The sequence below is a fragment of the Rhizophagus irregularis genome, chromosome 8, assembly GCF_026210795.1.
Source record: "Rhizophagus irregularis chromosome 8, complete sequence".
NCBI lineage: Eukaryota > Fungi > Glomeromycota > Glomeromycetes > Glomerales > Glomeraceae > Rhizophagus > Rhizophagus irregularis.
Genome location: NC_089436.1, coordinates 469,914 through 491,275, shown reverse-complemented (window position 1 = coordinate 491,275; position 21,362 = coordinate 469,914). Strand labels below are relative to the sequence as shown.

The 21,362-nt window shown below is 27.9% G+C and overlaps 4 protein-coding genes across 4 annotated transcripts; 3 read left to right on the top strand and 1 right to left on the bottom strand.

The window, feature by feature from the left end:
- The first annotated feature begins 278 nt into the window (after positions 1–278).
- OCT59_028008 (uncharacterized protein) lies at positions 279–3,033 on the top strand. The gene has a single exon (XM_025318395.2). The coding sequence runs from the start codon at positions 436–438 to the stop codon at positions 2,806–2,808; it is 2,373 nt and encodes a 790-aa protein (XP_025176286.2). The 5' UTR covers positions 279–435; the 3' UTR covers positions 2,809–3,033.
- Positions 3,034–8,623: 5,590 nt separating this feature from the next.
- OCT59_028007 (uncharacterized protein) lies at positions 8,624–10,176 on the bottom strand (the record flags this gene model as incomplete). Its single annotated transcript, XM_066147021.1, has 6 exons — positions 8,624–8,969; positions 9,065–9,107; positions 9,183–9,321; positions 9,399–9,633; positions 9,708–10,031; positions 10,099–10,176. 6 exons carry the CDS (start codon positions 10,174–10,176, stop codon positions 8,703–8,705), a joined length of 1,086 nt encoding a protein of 361 aa, XP_065993776.1. The 3' UTR covers positions 8,624–8,702.
- A 2,173-nt stretch (positions 10,177–12,349) lies between these two features.
- On the top strand, positions 12,350–13,144 carry OCT59_028006 (uncharacterized protein; the record flags this gene model as incomplete). The annotated part of the gene is made up of 1 exon (XM_025318394.2): positions 12,350–13,144. One exon carries the CDS (start codon positions 12,350–12,352, stop codon positions 13,142–13,144), a length of 795 nt encoding a protein of 264 aa, XP_025176284.2.
- A 6,224-nt stretch (positions 13,145–19,368) lies between these two features.
- On the top strand, positions 19,369–20,516 carry OCT59_028005 (uncharacterized protein; the record flags this gene model as incomplete). Its single annotated transcript, XM_066147020.1, has 5 exons — positions 19,369–19,565; positions 19,669–19,730; positions 19,806–20,003; positions 20,125–20,262; positions 20,341–20,516. The coding sequence occupies 5 exons, from the start codon at positions 19,369–19,371 to the stop codon at positions 20,514–20,516; spliced, it is 771 nt and encodes a 256-aa protein (XP_065993775.1).
- Between the last annotated feature and the right edge of the window lie 846 nt (positions 20,517–21,362).

Sequence of the window (21,362 nt, the reverse complement as noted above, 5' to 3'; positions counted from 1 at the left end):
TTTAAATATTACTACTGGTAATTAATTCGTTGTAAAATTTGTACGAAGCCGTACCTACGGAGGTATATGGCTTTTTCTAATTGCTATTCAAATTTCAAGTCACAAATTTAAATAAATACCGTCATGATAATATAAATATAAGTAAATTTCATACCTGCTATAAAAGCGAGAATTTTTCTGCCGGGAGTTACACAGATGACGCAAAATTTCCAAAAAGATGCGTGTTTTGAGGGATTATTTTGTATTACAAATAAGGCGTTTCTATTTAATTAAAATGGGATGATGGTTTTTCTCTATTTTCTCACACGAGAGATATCATCATTATTCCTAAATACTGTATAATTTGGTTTGAATCACCACAAAATTTTGCCTTTTGTAACTGTTACCGGTCCTCTTCTTGTTAATAGAGACAAATTATTGTATGCTCTTAAGGAAATGGCCACCTTTAATATTAATAATTTAAACAGCACCATGAATGAATTCTTGGAAAATTCTATGAAAAAAAGAAAAAGCAGACAAGTTTTGATAGCAGAGTATGAAGAATGGTTGAATAAAATTGAACGAATGCGTAGTGAAAAATTTCAGCATTTTATCACAACCAACAAATTCGGATACAGACAAAATTTTCAACATTCTATCAACCTTGAGTTAAATAATAGAATATCCATAGAAAGCTTAGAAATTGATAAAGTACATACTGGAAAGTTTTTATTGTGTCAAGTGATAAACAGATGTGTTAAAATGAACCCCCTTTTTACGCTCATAGAAGATCCTGAGGGTAATGTTGACCGAATCGCTTTATATAATTGGGTTGAACAATCAGCTATTCCCGTCAAAGATCGGAAAAAGGTACTTTCTATTCATGAGGCATCAAAGTTTCTACCCATAGGTACCAAACTTGCGATCAAGAATCCATATTATCAACTTATCCCCAGTTTTGACGTCATAATTAGTCCAGATGGGCCTAGTCTTAATACTCATTTTGACCCTGTTATTCGTTCAGATAATCCTAATGAAGTTATTGTTATCGATCACGATAATGAGCTGCTTAACAATATAAAGTGGTTCAATAATCTGAAGATGAAAGAGAAAAAAATCAATGTCATGGCAGCTGATGATAAGCAAATTTTATCAGCCGATGATTTTCGACAAAGTGGAAATAAATATTTTATTTCAAATGATTTTGCTGCAGCCGTTGATGAATATACTAGTGGTATCAAACTAGAGCCACATAATGTCACTTTGCTTGCCAATCGTGCAGAGGCATATTTGCGATTGAATCAATTTGGTAAAACTCTCAATGATGTGGAGATCGCTCTCAAACATGAACCCGGCCACCTGAAAGCAGCTTTTCGCAAAGGTAAAGCTCTTTGTGGTCTTAAACGTTACCAAGAAGCTATAATCATACTTAAAGATTTGGTTTCAAGGCTGCTAGTGGGTAACGATGATTCAACTGCTTCAATCAAACAAAGTACTGAAATATTATTAAAACATGCGAATATATGGGATTCTGAAAGCCGGTATGGAAAATATGATTATACAAAGATTGTTGACGAGTTTTGCGAAAAGATTAAAATTAATCAAGACAGTGGTGATTGGATTTGCGGAACAGGACCAAGATTAGACCATGCAGATTTTCTGAGTGATGATATCGAGATTCGTCCCGTAAAAAAAAGGGGAAGAGGTTTGGTTGCCAAACGAGACATTCCTGAAGGCACTCTTTTGATGGTTTCTAAGGCATTCGAAGTTGTGTATGGCAATGAGGCTTCCTTAAGCTACGTAAGTATGGATTTTGCATCCAAAACCATAAATACAGTTACACATTCAGAATTAGCGAAACGCATTGCCCAAAAACTTTTAGTAGATCCAGATCTTTGTCAGGAAGTCTATAAGCTTTATGCTGGTCCAGAAGTAGAAAATCTTGGTGGAGATTTATTATGCTCAGTTGATGTGAGGAGAATCGAAAAAATTATTAAATATAATTATTTTGAATTGGTGGAACATTGGGATATATGGCACACAGAAGAAAACAAACGATTAACTAAAGATCTCGGAGCAGGGTTATGGATCTTGCCATCTTATATCAATCACTCATGTGTTGATATAAATGTTGACCGGTTGGTTATTGGAGATATGATGTTTATAAGAACTTGTCGGCCTATTTTGAGTGGTAAAGAGTTGATTCTTAATTATTGTAGTCCAGTGAATTCATATGAAGTACGATCTTACGCTCTTAGACTACATGGTATAAAAAGTTGTTCATGTAGACTTTGCAACTTGGATAGATCTGAGTCAGAGAAAGTCAAGCTTCGACGAGCAAATATTCTTGAAACTTATGAGAAATCTCTCGAACCTCGAATGCAATTATCATTTATCAGCGCTAATTATAGTCCTCCCATAAAAGAATTAACAAAATTGATCGATGAATTAAAAGAACTACGAGGAAAACATCCGGATCTAGAATTTCATTCATTTGAATTAAAGTCTGATTTGGCAGAAGCTTATGTTAGAACTGGGAATGTCCTTCAATCTCTTCTTGTATTTAAGGAGATATACAATTTCGAGAAAACAGCTCAATTGTCGCAATTCTCTAGCGATGCTGCCTATAAAATTGCATCCCATTACGTTAGACTCAATCAAATGAAGGAAGCCAAGGAATGGTGGGACGTGGTACTGAAAGAATTAGCAGGATCTATAAGAGGAAAATTTAATGAAGGAGAAACCAAATGGAGAAAAGAGGCACTATATTTAGCAAAAAAATTATCGCCAAAAATGTTTTCAGATGCTAAGAATATAGGGCTTTTATAAGTATTACACATACTTTCCTATGCATTAAAACATGCTCTTTATATTTTTATACACGCATTTTTGAGTAGAATTTTCACTTCGAAATAAAAGAGTACAACAGATGGTTGTAATCTTTCGGCTTTGTCAATATTTTTATGATAAGTACTATAGCTTTAATAAGCATAATTTCCAAGAATGTATGATTTTAAATTAAATAAATATTATTTACCATTCTGAGATTTCTTATTACTTTATTTGTAACAAATGATAATTTTATCAAGTCAATTACTATTTATTATAATTTCAATATATGTATGACAATTATTTCTTTAACAGACATATATTCAGCAGTAAAGGAAATTATCCAGCAAAATTCAAAATGCGTTCCTATACTTTTTTTTGGATCAATAAAGATAATAAATGTAGTTACTGATCATTAAATGTTCAAATAATTTTTTTATCGCACTTTCTTAACAATACGATGTGAAAATTCAAATGAGAAATTTAAAACATCATTATCATTATACGCCTTCGCATAACTAAATTAACTAATACATCCATATATCAGCACTATTTCTATAATTTATTGAATAAGTTAAATAGGTAGATATAAATATGATATGATTACCGAATTAAGTCATTTACTAATATTACTAATATCAATCTTTGTTGAAATCAGTTATACAATTTAATTTTAAGGTAAGATCTAAGTGTCTAACTACTAATTTCACCCTCTTCTCTCACATGACACAAAATATGATTAATTTTTTCAAATGTTTAAAAAGATAAGTAATTCAAAAAAAAAAACTATTTTATTCACAATTTAGAAGCATTAAATCATTAAAATTAGTTGTTATTTATTTGATTTATTTTCTTATAATTGTTTAACAATGATAATATTTAGAAAAACTTTTAGGTAAATCATCAAGGTGACAATTTGATGGTTGTTATTTTCTAACTTCTTTCCTCACTAATAACTTGGATAAATTTTGATTAACCCCTTCTAATCGATTTCTAGAAATAATGGTTGTTAGTTTATGGAAGTAACCTTTTTTCTATATAGGTCTGCTAATTCTGGATGAGGAACTGGCTATACATCTTTCTTGCTCAAAAGAAATTATTTCTTCCTAGATAATAACTGTACAAAATTGGGTTGGTATTATTTACATACATTATTATTTTAAAAATACATTCTTTTTTCCTTATTAAAATTAATGTTTCGGGCTGCGATTGGCCAAACGTTTCTCCAATTTTAAGTTTCGATATCGGCCATTTCGGAACTGTCTAAACTTGCAGAATTTCCAAAACTTAACGAAACTTCTGAAACTTGTAAAACTAAAATTGTCATAATAATTGTAATTCTGGCTAAATTTATAATGTCAGCCAGAATTAAGAATCTTATGACAAAGTCAATCATAAGTCGTATAGGTCAAACAGCACCCAGAAAAATTCTTCGATCACGTGATCTGTTTTATTTATCACATCGTCACACCCTGTCCGAGTTTCACTGTTTATATTTATTTATCTGAGGGACTTATTTTTTCAAGTAGATGAAATTCTATTTGTCACGTTTTATTCATCACATCCTAAGTTCTTCGATCACGTGTCAGTGCTTAACGCCGGCCGAGTTCGAAGAATTTTCTGGGTGCCGTTGGGGTAGTTTATAGGTCATATGATAGCATGTGATTTTATCACAGATATATATTAGCATAACAAAACAACCAAACGCAACTTTTTCAAATTGTGTCAACAATTTCGTTGGCTTTTTTCGCAGCCAGATAAAACATTTTAATTTAAAAAATGAAAGTTTAATTTTTTTTTTGAAATGTGATACGGCAAGGACTTACTAGCATTTTTTCTTTTTTTTTGATGTAGTTATAGCCTAGGAGTCGCATTTGGGGAAGAGTTAAAAAGGTAAAGTCTTCTGTAGACATTATAAGAAAGTGACAATTGATTGTTATTAAGTTAAACGAAAGGGAATAAGTAAGTGTGCTCCTTAAACACTACTATCTATTAACCTATCTATATTATTATAATAAACTTTTACTTCAAACACGATACAGTATTTGTTTTTTTCTGGATAAATGTTAGCTGCAAAAACGGTGAAAAAAGTTTATTATCAATTAAACCACAAAAAATTTTCTGGGAAAAACTCCGATAAATGATCATTTTCTAGTTTTTATTCCGAAAAAACTCCGACATATCAATTTTCTAAAAAATTTTTTATAGGGAACGCATTGTGTATAAACATGTCTTGATTTTCTATGCAAAATTACGGACTTCTCCTGATGACATCAACTTGGAGTCCGAAGTGCTGTTAAAGTTTACAGCGTCACGTGCAGACGGACATACGACATTTTTGTGCCACTTTTGTGTAGAAGTATATGGTTCTTCGTTACACTTCGGGCTAATTACACTTCGGACTAATTATACTTCGGACTAATTATGTGGGTCAAGAAGTAAATGCATAAATTTAGTCACCAATTAAATTAAAATCATGCACGTGAATAAATTTTTAAATTGGACTTTACTCTTTATAAACAGTATAAAAGTCATGTACTTTTAATATACAAAATAACTCATATGTCATATAGTCATATGACAGAGATCATATTTCGAGGCCATATGATCTTGGCATGTGCCAACACTGGATAAAGTATGTTTTGTCAAGTTACGGAAGTTACGGAAGTTTGGGCAAGCTTTGCCCAGCTTCAGAAACTACGCCAGTTTTGGATTTTGTACTCAGTGATGAAACTAGTTTCGCCAGTTTCAGAAGTTTCGCCCGAAACACTAATTGAATCATTGTGAAAGAATCTAGAATGTCTTCTGAAATTTGCCAATAAAGAAAACAACGAAAGGTACATAGAACCCGTATAAGGAATAGAAAGTTCGTCTAGTAAAGAGAAACAGCTCACTCACATTAAAGCAAGTTATAATTTTTTTTTATGCTTTTTAGGCAAATTTTTTTACGCATCAAGTAAAAAGCTTTTACACAGTATATATAAAATAAAATTTATCATTTTTGAAAAATTGATACGGGATTACGAGAATGGGGAATCTAATAATTTAGATTGCCCGGCATTATCTTCAAGAAACATGAGTTCAAAAAAAACATGATAGTTAAATTTTTTACAAATAAATTTGACTATAACAAAATCGGTTGTTATCCTAGAAATTACAAAAATTATTTCAACAATGAACTGAATTAGTGTGGCATAAGACCGAAAAAAAATTTATTACTTTTTTTAGCAGGGTTCTCAAAATACCAGTTAAATTATTAGATACTAGAATTCCCAATGAGAAAGATGGGTTTGGTAAGAAATCCCGAAATGTCAAAATCCCGAATTGCCACAATCTTGACATTTCATAAGCCCGACACTTCATAAGCTCGAAATGAAAAATACCGAGATGAAAAAAATCTTGAAATTTAATAATAAAAGAAAGAAAACCAGTATTATGTGGTGTCAGGATTATGGTAAGGATGGTCATCGGTCCTAGAAGACCGCGGTCTTATCGGTCCTACACCCAAAAAGACGGACCGGACCGTCTCGCGTAGGACTGGTCCTGGGCTAATTCTGGCCAGATAGTGTCGGCCGGAATTACTAAATATTGAAATCACGTGATCAGTATAATTTGGCCACCGGCAAAAATTTTTACTGGTTCTGGCATTGTAACGCAAAAATTTTTTGTGTTATACTTGTAATTCTGGCCGGAACAGCTAGGACCGAAAAGACCGATAGACCGCGGTCCGGTCTTAAGACCGGCAGTCCTAGGACCGATGACCATCTTTAGATTATGGCAATTCGGGATTATGACAATTCAGGACAAGTTAGGATTTTGACATTTCTGGATTTTGAGTGTCGGATAATGTACCTTCAGTTTCGGGATTTTGAACGGATCCTAGAAAGATGCATATTTTGATCGTCAAAACAAATTCAATAGTCATGCTCAATATGGTCATTATGACCGAAAGATTGGACGAAAATGTGTCACGTATTTATTAAATATTGTTCGACGCACAACAAATGCTGTACTGATGTACTCAAAAATAAAATAAATTATGGATAATTTTACGAATTTTTCGTAAGTATCTCTTTTTATAATGTTTTGTTTGACTTTGAATTCTAATATAGGATTTATAATACGATTGGTGAATTTACCCTAAACTGTATAATTACTTAACGATATCTTCACAGTACTAAACCCCTAGGTTTTGGCAAGCAACCTTAGTTTATATATTATATAAATTAAGGTGAAATTCACATTTCATAAGATATCCACTGATGAACGGGTTGGCTCTTTTAGGCACATGATTAAGGAACGGTGGCCATTTCAATTTAAAAGTATTGATCCAAGCAAACTACTCATTCTTCATAAAGTGGATTTTCATCATTCTGTTAATGAATTAATTAATTCTCTTAAAGTAACAAAAAACATATCTCCGATAGAATTTATTTGTCAATAGATTATTATAATCGACCTGAGCTCATCCAGCTCATCCACATCCTCGTATACTTTCCTACTGAATGTACAGTATATTGTAGCACTATGAAACTGCGATATTCAATTATTAATTTATTTGTATGATTTATTAAAGCAATAAACGCTAATACATATAAAGTTATTCTATTTCTACAAGCGATCTAAACATGTATGTACAACAGGATATCCCTCATACATCAGAGTCATTGAACTATTTGAATTCTGATCTTCCTTTTCTCTGTAAAAAAAAAAAAAATTAAAAAAGGCACTTATCCCTTTCTTAATATATTCAGACTTCAAGTTATTTTCATCTACAGATACAGATTATTGTCGAGTGAGAATTAATGTCAAAAAAAAAAAATAACTTATAATAACGATCGAGGGAGTATTTTCCTTGTTATTAATAAATTATTGCACATATCCGGCAAAAACCAGAATATACTTTGGAATCGGCCAATGATCATATAAAATAATATATATTTTTTTTCCTTGACTGATTTTAAATTATCTTATATTTCAACTGATAATAAAATCTTGTTTTTCGTGCTTGTAGAAATTCGCAAATTAATATACATCCTATAAAAAAAGAAATTATTATTATCGAAAATGACCGGAAAATGAAAAATGTCCAGAAAATTACTACTTTCTGGACATCAGGCCTGAGCTTTGTAGACATTTTCTGGACACATTTTCCGGAAATTCGAAATATCTTGGCGTCCGGAATATTGCAATTTCAATTCCAGACATTTTCCGGGAATCCGGACAATTTCTGGACATTTTTTTTAACTATAAAAATTATACAGAAATTATTTAAAAGTTATATATAACATACATACAGTATTTGTATTTAAAAAAAATAAATTTATAGGCATGTTTTAAAAATGTTTCTTATTAAAATGCGCTTGTTTAAATCCTCCCTATAAAAATTTATTCCATGTTTTTTTATCCCATGTTATTTCCATAAATGTATCATATTCACGGGTGTTTACTTTTTACAGAAATTACGGATAAAATCTTTTATAGGACAGGACCTGGGTTGAACCTAATGTATAATTGTATATCCTTCAAGCCTGAACGCGACATTGTACATGTGATTATATATATTTTAAAGATAACTATCTGGACCTTATTTACTATTCTGCTCCATTAGCTCGCTTTTTATTGCGCATTCCTACAGAGCAGACTCGATTTCTTGTAGCCTTTAATACTCATATTATTTTAGTAATAATAAATTTATTGTTCTGATAACTGATAAAAACAAACACACGTCGTCTACACGTCTTCTATAAACTTATTATTTTTTTTTTTTTGAGAACTTTACATTGAAAAAATAGATATTTATAATAGTAATTGGAAAGTACATAATTTCATACTTTATATTTATTAAAAACTCTCAAATTTCAAGAAAAATATGTTGTATACTCTGTAAGATATCATTGAAAAATAGAAGGTAATGTGCTTCTCATTTTCTTAACTTCATTACGGAGGTGTGTAAATTGGTCGAGAATAATCGGTGGTTGTGATTGATCTTCTAAATCGTCCGGGTCAATAATATCTATATAATCACGTGTTCCTTCTAAGAATTTTTGTGTGTCATTGATAACATCTCGAACTTGTTCATGTTCGTTAATGATGTTATGAAGTTTATATATTTTAATGCCATTATAAATTGCGTATCCTCCAGATGCTCCACCAACAACCTGAAATATAGAATTATGTATAGTGTAGGTAACAAGAATAATCTGTTGCTGTAACAAATTTCATTGTATCAAAACATCATAAAGAAATAACATACCCTCAATAATGGACCACCTACAGCAAATGAGGCAATAGTGATACTGGAGAAAAGAATTTTACGAAGTCTGTCAACTTTTTTCGAAGTAAAATCAAAAATACAATCAAATAATACTTACACTGTTGATGCGCCAGCTTTAAACCATCTATATTTTTTCTCTCTCTGAAATTTTTGAATTTTGGGTTTTAAGTCAATGATTATTGAATCCACAGATTTCGTAAAATCTTCTAGGCGATTTTGGAGAATATCAAGATTATCTAATGATATAAAGTTAATTGTGTTCAGTTAATAAAAAATATTGTAATGTTAAAGAAATAAAAAAAACGTTATTTACTCTTAAATTCGACATAAATTGTATTGTCACGCGAATTTTGGCAGATGTTACTCAAATTATTGCAGATATCTTCTAAAATGATTTGTAAACGCTCAAGACAATCCTTAAACTTTTGTTTTTGATTGTCGTCCAAAGGAATACGATCGCCATCATCTCGCATAAATTGCGTATAAGCATCGTTCAATGAGCTGAAAGTAAAAGTAAGAGCCAAAATTGACAATGAAAGGTGATATGCCTTTGAAAGGATAAGTTAAGTTAATTGAGAATGATAATCACTAGTCAACCATATTAAAAATTCATTTATCATACCTCTTTTAAAAACTCTTTGCATTCAAGTAATTTATTAAACATTTTAATAAATAGTTGAATGCTTTCATCGTATATATCGCATATGGATTGCTTAATCTTCCGAAATAAAATAATGGGTAACCCCACAACTTTGTGACAAACCATTCTAAAAATCCTTCCTAGTGTTTGAAGAACAATTTTTGATACTTGTATTGCGCCTTTTCCCAAGCATTTTAAAACTTCATTAAGGTTCGTAATAAATGTTGTCACTGATTTTTCTAAATTAATGTCGTGAATATCGGAAAGAAATTTTTTTACTAAGGGATCTCCTGCAAGCGAAGGAAACTAAAATATAGAAGAAAGTTAATTAATTATTGTCGATTTCTCAATTATGCAGATAAGAATATAGTACCAAATTAGTCAATTGCTCAAATGAATCGACTATGTAAAACTTGCGCTCGAAGCCATCAAAAATAAGAAAAGAGTCCATCGTGAGCGTAAGAGACGTGGGAGAAAAAACAATCAAGAAATTTTACAAATGTATTTTTTGCAGCATTGTTTGGACGCATGACCAAATCTGTGCGACCGTGCGATGCGGTGATCGAATAATAAGTTCATATTTCAGACTTTTTACGCAATAATGATACTTGTTTTGCTTTAAAAGAATAATCCACAAAAAAAAGTTTAATAATAGAAACCATATTAAACTTATGAAACATAATAATTAATAAATCTTGTAGCCAGGGCATAGAAGGTTAATTTTTTTTTTTTAGAATTTGAGCGAGTAAATTTAATATGACGTTTGTTTTTTTTCAGACGATGCGGCGATCCGCAGGATGCATTTTAAACTGTGTGGTCATGTGCGCTTGCAAATGAAATCCAGTTATTAGGCACGAAGTATAAATCGATGTTGAATGATTATCGACTGTCATTGTGCCACTGCGTGGCACATGACAACAATCAATATAGTTTCTAAAAATATCCCGCTGAGCAAAATACTTGGCATCATGATCTTTCCTACACCGAATATAAGTTGTGCACAATAATATGACATATACTGTTACGATATGAGATCATATGGTCACTTGGCAATAACAATAATCGTTTCGAACAATAATAAATACTTTCTATAAAGAAGGATAATCTAATCTAAAAGTTCGGATCTATCCAGTTACAAGAATTAAAAATCATATACAAAATTTAAACAACCAATTCATTGTAAAAATTATGAATATGATAAGTTTCACCGTAATTATTAATATTTACCAAGATTTTATATTATTCGTTTGTTAGAAAGTTATTTAATGAATATTTTTTTTTAAAAAAAAAAAATGAGATTTTATCCAATAAAAAGAAAAATAATTCATAGAAAACTTTCATCGAAAAAAATCATGTTTGAATATAATTTACACGAGTCCTGAGAATGTTTATAGAAACTTCGAAATAATATCAAAAATACGAATATTAATTTTTCATTGATTCATCAATTCATGATTTGAAACATTTCTTTTTATAGATTAATAATTAAAACTGTTTCAAAATTTAACATTATAAAAAAAACACAAAAGGATTGAAAACCCATTATGTTAACTTGGTATTTGTATAAATAATGGAAATAATGGAAATCTTTAATAATTTTCTGGAAGTAATGGTAAACCAATCAAAACTTGAGGATAAATTAGTCGACATTTTTTATATTATTGGTTTTTGTTTTTAATTAATTATATTAATAACATTTTTTTTTTTTCATAGATAGAAATAGATTTAACAAATGACGACAATTTTTTTTTCATCTTTTCCTATTAAATATAATAATTTATATATTTTTATAACTTGTGAACGTAATTTTTTTTAAATATAAATTATATCTAATCATATCTAATCATACATACACTTCACTTAATGTTTTTGTTTGTTATTCTAATAAAGGATTATTATTTGATATTTTTTCGATAATAAATATTTATGGATCATGATTTCGGAATAATATTACATCAGTAGGGCCTTGGGATTTTTTGGACGAATCTCATTAAATTCCGTGTTACCAAGAATATAAACACGGATCAGCTTGTGAGATCATACCTAATAAATAGTTGATTAAACAAGTATCAAAAAGCGATGATCCTATAGGGTCGTCCATAATAAAGTTTAATTATTTACATATTAACCTTTTTTTTTAAATAACGATAAATAAAACGTGCATCGAATAAATCACTTATAATTAGTAATCTATAGAATTCTTCAAAAGAGTAAAGTTTCTGTTTATTGAACGACCTAAACCAGTAATTATGAAGGAAATCGTCCTGCTCTATCATTTCATATAAAAAGATTTACATTATTTTTAAATTATTTTTTAAAATATTAGATAATCACTTTTATATTTATATTTTTTAATATATTAACAAATTTTCTAGACATGTTGAGAAATATTGAAGATTTTCTTTATACTTTAAAAAAAAAAAATAATTAGATCATCTTTGCACATCTTTAGGGGATCGTGCTTAACATTTCTCCATTTTTATTCATTTTATTCATTTTTTTTAAAAAAAGAGATATATATGGCCCATAATGTATAGCATAATGTATAGCCCCATTAAATTATTATTACGAATTAATAGATAAAAAAAAAAAGTCTTTGTCGTTTATATAACAAAGTACTGAATATGTCAACCCACCCAGAAAATTATCAACAGAAATTTATATCCACTCCTTATAATTTACAAGATAATAACTTCTCATCTAATTCATATTCAGGAAAAGAAAGCCAAGGTGCTTTGAATGGTGCATCGCAATATTCTCCTGATTCTCCTGATAGCTCACTTAGTTATCAGTTACCTCTTCAAGTTCCTAATTCTTTTGCCGTACCTCAATTATATCCTGGACAGAGTGCAGATTGTACAAATAGTAACGTTTATTCAAATCAACAATATAATAACTATCAAGATTATAGTACACAACAAATGTTACAATTATCACAAACTAACTCATTTTCCAGTGTTAACCATGTAATTTCCTCTCACCAAAATAGCCATGCATCAAATCAATATGGAATTTCCATGAAATTATCTAAAAAAATGATTCAAATTCCTGTACAAGTAAATTCTCATCAAAATCAGGAAAATAATGATCCACAAGTTCACCTTAATAATTTTTTCTATCAACCACCTAACGATATTTTAAATTATCATATTAAATGTGAAAAACTTTCTTTACAATTATTAAATAATCCAACTCAATTAAAAGAAAATGAATTTGCTTTTTATTACCAACAACAATATAATAATCAAATTTATCGAATATCTTGTAAAATTGCTTCTCCTAATTATTTAAATAAGATATTATATGATGTTGAACTTGATCAAAACATGGGACAGGAACGATTTGCTTTTACATCCGATCAAAAAGAAAATCTTAAACTTCATTTATCACGTTATTTAAGTCGTCATTTACTTAACTAAATAACGTTTATTTACTTTTTTTTTTCTTTTTAAGCGATACTGTTTCTATCTATTGTTTGTTTTGTTTTGCTCAAATTATATGATATTCGTTAAATATTTTAAATAACTCCTTCAAATCCTTTATGATTTTATATAGTAAGAATGAAATTCATCAATAAGTTTTATATATATATATATATATACTGTGTATATATAGTCAAATAAGCCTTGATTTCAAAAAATTCCATCATCATAATTTCATCTATAATTGTAGTGATTTTAAAATCTTAAATTTTTTTAGAAGAAATACGATGGATCATATGATATTAAAATTAAATTATGTATGATTAAGTGTAAACAATAAAGTTTATATGTTATAATTGTTGTATGGTACTTGTCATTTTATATAAATAAAAGTTTAAATTTATAAATCTTTTTCATATAATCTTATCTAATTTCGAGAATTTGTAGTGGTATAAAAAGAATGTTCGGATGTTGTCATCGAAAATGTCCAGGTGTTCGGAAAATGTCTGGAACATTGCAATAATCCGGACGCCGAGATATTGTGAATTTCCGGAAAATGTACAAGAGGGCTCAAGCCTGGTGTCCGGAAAGTGTCCTGAATATTGAAATTTCCGGACATTTCCCGGACACCCGGACATTTTCTGGACATTTTCGACGACAATTTCCGGACATTTTTTTTTTTATAGGGTATATTTAGACGATATAATGATTTATTCAAAGAATTTTGAAGAACACATGTATCATATTGATAAAGTATTAAATAAATGAATATGATTGTGAGTTAAAGAAATATAAATTTGGTGAAATTTCTCGGACATATAGCAGGAAAGGATGGTTTGAGGCCAGCCCTATAAAATAATTCTGAAAAAACTCAGATAAATGATCATATTTCTAATTTTCATTCCGAAAGAAACTCATAGGGCAGTGAAAAGAAAATTGAGAAAATTAAGAAGATAACGTAAATATCTTTATGGTCACATTATATTTATCACAAATGTTAGTTTGATGAACGCGTAGTGTTATGTATCCGTGCATAATGTTGTAATGCCGGCCACGAATCACGTGATCGAGAAATGCCGCTAATTTTCATGTTTTCAATTAGTGAAACGATCTGTGGATGACGAATCATTCTTAAGTATTATGGGATTCGTGCGATTATCCATGTATAATCCAGCAAATATTTACGGATCTCTACGTTAGTTTTATATTTTACCAAACTAATTTCAACATCAACCTATAAAAATTTTCTGGGGAAATTCCGATAAATGATTATTTCTCTAGTTTAGTAGTTTTCATTCCAAAAAAAAACTCCGGTATGTGATCAATTTTATAGGGTCATTATTTTAGAAAATAAAATATGTTCTTACTTTGTTTTTCTTCTATCGAAGAAAAGTAATTAAGGAAAGTAACAACAACAAAAAAAGAACAAGAGTAAGTCAAAACCAAAGAAAATAGAAAAGTCTTGAAATACTTTTCTTACAACATGACATTTTCAACTTTGTTCTAATTTTGAATCATTGAAATTTACGAGTTAAAAAGAAAACATTTGAAGTTTTGAACGAAAAATACGAAAATTTAAAATTCTAATTTGTAAGTTTTTAGTTTTATGAGTTGTACGTTCATTCACGGATATTTGTTCATTCGCGAATATTTTATGATATTTGACAAATTATTTTTTGAACCTGTGATAGGGCTATTGTTTGTTTAACGTGAAAAAGTTTTGAGGGGTTTGCATAATTAGATTTTTGGAAATTTTGAGAAAATTTGGAAAATTTCAGAAAATCATAATTTAAATTTAAAGGGGGACGCATTTAAACATTCATGTTGTTGTACGTTTATCAAAATTTAGGTTTTTTTTTAAAAAAAACTAGAGGGGGATAGGTACGTTAAACAAACAATTAACTATGGTTGTTTGCTAGGATCATTTTTTCAGATTGAAAAAAAATGTCCATTTTTTATCCGCGGAGTTCCCGAACCATTTCATTAATTTCAATTCGTCTAATTTTGTTACATATTTTATAGTACCATTCACTGGTTTGTGATATTGGTTTCATTTAAACTTGCATAAATTTCGTATGAGCGGAGATAATAGAAGTCTTTAAAGTTGTGAATAATATTTTTATTCACATTCACAGTAAAGGTAAAAATTAATCGAAAAAAAACAATCAGTTACACGAGTTTTCACATTTCTTGATCTACAAAAAATTCTTTGTTAGTGATTTACGCCAAGAATTAATATATAGTAATTTATTTAGAAACATATTGATGTATCCTGGATATTAATTTTTAATTTATTGATATACACACACATCAATCATCAATCATATGAGTGATTTACATTGAAACTTCCAATGTTTTATAGAAGTTGATAATTTTTTCAACACGTATTATTTTATATATTATATGTGTATTCATACAATATATATGTGTTTTATGTATATATTTTTTTTATATGCACTGGCAATTTCCAATAATTTTTATTAGAATTAGAAGTAATAATAATGATTAGAAGTCCAATTATTTTTGAACTTTTTCAAAGTGTATATCACTGTTAATTTATATAGTTAATAACTTGATTTCATAAATTATCAGTTTTATAATATGAATTCAATTAGGAATGATAAATAATTATTTTTCAAAAAAATTTCAAATTTCCATAAATTTGTGACACTCCTTATTTTTTTTTTTTGGTAACATTTGCTTTTTATAATAAAGTTTTCGATTTTCCAGGAACTCGTTGCTAATAAAAAGACTAATTTCAGGGTCAATAATAGTACAAAACATGATTGCATTTTACTTAATTTACCTAACACGATCAAATTTTAATGTTACATTAATATATGTAATAAGTAGATCTTATTAAAATGATTCCCGATTTGAATCAAAATAATTACAAAAATCTTTCCTTTTTTGATAATTTTTGCCCAAATTTTTATTGATCAGACCAGAATTATTAATTGTAAAGAATATCATTCAAATGATTGGTAATTTTCTGTTATGTAAGAAAAAAATTTTCATATTTTATGCAAAAACCTTAGATCTGCCCATTATGATCGGTGGAATTAAACAAGTCGAGGATTTGAGGCCATATGTTCTATGGATTTGCATGTAACTTAATTATGGATCGATCCTATTAAAATAAAGTAACTTGATTTTATATTTTTATTCGTCCATTTATAAGGAGAGAGTCTCTTAACCACGCTATAAGAAATATAGGCTTTAATAAATATCACGATTTTGTATCAAAAGAACGAAAGAACGATATAAAAAATCAGAATATAGAAAAGAAATTATGATTATTTATTATAAAATTTTATACAATACTAACAAAAGTTATTTTGCGTTATTTTGCGTTGTTTTGCGTTATTTGCGTTATTTTTGCGTTATTTGCGTTATCTTGCGTTATTTGCGTTATTTGCGTTATTTTGTGTTATTTGCGTTATATCATGAAATAAATGATCAGCTGATCAGCCGATATATGAGGGACGGAACTCGCCGAAAGAAAGTTTCAGAAATAGGGCCAACATTATACAGCATTATGAATAACTCAGGCCAAGCTTTCGGTAAAATGTCGCGATACCCGATACCGAGGAAAATACTACTAGTAACAAACAATTACTAATCGGAATTCTTATATTCCAGATAAAAAATCTGGTGATTTTTATCTAATGTTATTTCATGCCAATTTTATTTATTTTAATTTCTTCATATTGCGATAATTGGATTTTATTTATGGTAATTAAAATTTATTTATTTATTTATTTTTTTTTTAGAAAATATCTGATAATTAAAGAAATCCAATATCTAATTAACGATAATTAAACTATGTAATAATTTTTTTTTATAAAATTTTTATTTTTATATTTATATTATATTATATAATTAGATACATACATATTGACCAAAAATAGATATTTTTTTGCTTATTAAAGTTTTATTTTTTTTAAATATAGTATTTAATAATTTTTACATTAATACCTAAATACTTTTCGTTCATAAAAAGTATTAGGTGCATTCACGTTTCAATCAAAATGTCAATCAAATCTATTAATGCTGGCCAAATTCAAGTCCAAATTTCCATATAGAATAAAAAATTATAGAATCAAGTAATAAGAAATGTATGCCAATGCATTCCTTGCATGTATATTTATAAGTTAAAAATCCAATCAGAATTTTCCTATTGCATGTTTGTGCATAATTTCCATTTTGGTTAGACGTGCATTATGTCATAAAGTAATGGCAAATTTATTTATGTTTCACCATTCCTTCCATATATAATTAATTTAGAATGAGAAAAAAAAATAAAATAAAATAAAATAAAAATATTTCGAAAACGCCTTTATTTACATCATCAAATTTGTTTTCAATTATTTAATCCTCAAATTCTGCTGACACATAATAAGTAAATTTTATTTCTTTGTTTTATTTCCGAGCTGGTTCGTAAATAATTATTTTTTTTTATTTATTTTTTTTTGCGAAATGCAGAAACACTTCTTTGAAGACTATTTTTGAAACAATTAGGGATGTTTAATTTTATGTCTGATACAATGATAATAATCAAAATGTAAGTTCATGCAGATTTGCGTAATTGTTATATTCGCACAGTAATGCATAAACGGACCCGTCAATCTCAACAATAATCTCGATAAGAATTTGATGGTCGGTATTTCAATCACCAATAACATATAATTATAATTTCATTTCTACCTTCGTTTCTAAATAAAACTATAAACAATCATCAAATTTAAGTCTTTTTAATATTACTAAACTCGCTACCATTGTGAAGTGAATCATTCATTATACATTAATGACATTAATGTAGGCGTCCGTCATTATCATCATTATTAACATTATTATTATTATTATTATTATTACTATTTTTACTATTTGAATCTATAAATAACTTATAAAAGTATCTGTTTCCATTGCGCCTAAATAACGATGTTTTATTTTTTTTTTAAAAAAAAAAGAAATATGACATATTTAGACCGTCGTATAATATTAAAATAAAGTTTATTAATTGCATAATTGCTGCGCCTTATTTTATTGGTAAAAAAAAAGGTAAAAAAAAAAACTTAATGCCCAGCTTTCTCTCTCTTTTGCAATGTAATGCTCTTCTCCGAATTTTCCGAATTTTCCGATGTTTGTTTCAATTTGATTTTTGATTTGTTATTTCGTTAAACAAATAATTAAATGAATGACCAAGTATAGTATTATGTAACTTATTTGCGCCCCTGCTTTAATGGCGTATAAAATATTTATTTTAAAGATAAAATATAATTTAATAAACAAAAATGTATTTTGAGTTTTATATTAGTCTGAATTTATACTAGTTTGAAATCATTATTTACATTTTAATGATTAAAAAATGTTTCAGTAATTAAATTCGGTATAGTCATCATTTTCCAGGTTCAAAAAAAAAATAAAACCATTGAAGAACGAAACATTTACAAAAAAATAAAAATATAATTATGAATAATGAATCATTTGACCAAATTTTTTTTTTTATTAACTACATGTAATTTACGTAATTTATAATCCAAAGGCCTAAGGGGTAAAAAGAAAGCCTAACAGCCCAAGGCGGAAAAAAAAATTAGAGATTTCAAAATGACATAATTAAAAAATCAAATTTCTCCAATCATCGAATGGTCACGTAATTTATTAATAATATATTTGTGTAAAAAAAATTTCTAACCGATTTTAATGATTATGTAAGAAATTTAATATTTTACTGTTGGTTAATCGGAACTTTTAATCTTCCGTAATACCACGTAATACTTTAGCGTTAATCCGGGGGGCTTTTGGTGTAACAGAATAAATGATTCAAAGAAATTTTATTTTATTTTATTTTATTTTATTTTATTTTTTCTCATTCAAGAAGAAAATAATGCATATAATGTCTTACAAAAGTGGTTATTTAAGAAACATCTTTTTTTAAATAGATTTTTTTTTTTTTTAAATAGATTTTTACTTTTTTTAAAAAAAAATTGTAAAATTGTATAAAAAGAAGTTATATTTTTACCCCATAATATTTTCTTTTAAAAAAACGATTTAATTTATTTTTTTTTATTATTCGATTCAATTGATTTTTTTTTTCATTCTCTCTTTATCTCCTGTATAGAATATTAATACCTTATTATTATTATCATTACATTATTATATTTCATCATTATTCTCGATATTATTATCATCATCATCTTACTTACTTTTCATAATTGCATATGGGGAATACGTTTTCAACAAAAAAAAAATTATTCTTTAAAAAATCAAAAGATGGAAATTATATTATTAAAGTTGATGAATTACAAATAGATAGATTACAACAATTACATCATATATTGAAAATTTGCTGTAATTCCAATTTTATTTCTCCAATTTCTCAAGATTTAGTACGTGGTATTGATGTGTTGGATGTTGGGTATGTAAATTAATTAATTAATTAATTAGAGCTGTCATTTTTTTTTCTTTTTAGCGTGAAATTGATAATAACAGATAATAAAATATTATTATATTAAAAATAGGTCTGGTACTGGAACGTGGGTATTTGATGTATCATCAGATTACCCAAAATCTAGATTCACTGGTATAGAAATACAATCGTTTATGTTACCAACTATTCGTCCATCTAATACACGCTTCATATATAATGATATATTAGAAGGAATACCCTTTAATCATAATTCATTCGATTTTATACATATGAGATGTATGGTTTTATGTTTTACCGACTTACAATATGATAAAGTTATAAGAAATTTGGTTGATTTACTTAGACCAAATGGATTTTTAGAATTATGTGAACCGAATTTATATTTTAAAAATATGGGTCCTGCCACCAAGAGAGTTATGGATGAATGTATATATAAGAATATTTTATTTCTTTTTTTTTTTAAAAAAAATCTTTTTGCTTTTTTTACATTTTTTAAAAAAATGAAATTACAATTTACAAATAATTTATTTAAATTTTTTTTTTTAAGTGAGTAGATTATTAAGGGCGAGATCGATGAATCCGTCAATTAATGATCGATTACATGGATATCTAAAAAAATATGGATTACAAGAAATTCAACAAAATGATATTACGCTTCCATTAAGTGAATTAGACGGTGAAATTGGTATGTAAAAGTTATTATATAATATTATTTATTTTTTTTTTCAAAAAAAATTTGACGATTTTTTTTTCTTTTTATTAGGATCATTATTAGGACAAAATATGATAAATGCTGTAAGCGCGTTAAAGAATTTGTTAGCAAAACAAATGAATATAACAAATTCAGAGATTAATCAATTATTTGATGAATTCATTACTGAAACAAAATCAATTAGAATGTATTGTAAATATACAATGATTTATGGTAAAAAAATATAAATTTTTAGTACGTGCGGTAACGCATATATGTATATTTTTGTCGACAAAAAAAAAATAAAATAAAAAAATAAAAAGACGTAAGACTTTAGACTTTAGATATTAAAGATATACTGTATATATGTATATATAATCGAGATCTATTCCTAAAAATCTACAATCCTGAAATTTTATTATTCATTAACTCGACAGTTCATTATTCTTTTTACTTATGATATTATATAATTATAAATTTATGTATTATTATGGACTTATGGTATCTTCACTATCTTAACGATGGTGTCAACGTCAAATCCCGAGCAATATACAGTATGTATAGGTAACAATATCACATGCTGTTTACGTAAAATTAATGATATTTTTTGCTAATGTCATCTTTTTCATTTGTTTATTTTCGCAGAATTTTTGAAAAAGGTCATATGCTACAATTGTTTACTTTCTGGATAAATTTGATATTATCTAATAATACATTACATAACATCTAACATAAGTGATGGGGGATGAAAAAAATTACCAAGACGGAAATTTTAGCTAAGATGATATTATTGGTAAAAAAATATGATATTATAAAGTTATATGGTTAGATTGCTTGTTTTTTGGCAATCGTGAAGTTACATATTGAGTTTACTTATTTTATCCTAATAAAAAACCTTGCGTAGTATTTTTGTTACCTATATATGTATTGCTCGGTTATTAGTAGATAAGATGGATTATAATTGTTCAATAAATTCATGGTAATTTAACGGTGGTGTTACAACGTCAAAGAAAAAAAATCTAGATAGAGGGTTATAGTAAATTGTTCAGCAATAAATTTATGATAACTTAACGGTGGTGCTACAACGTCAAAAT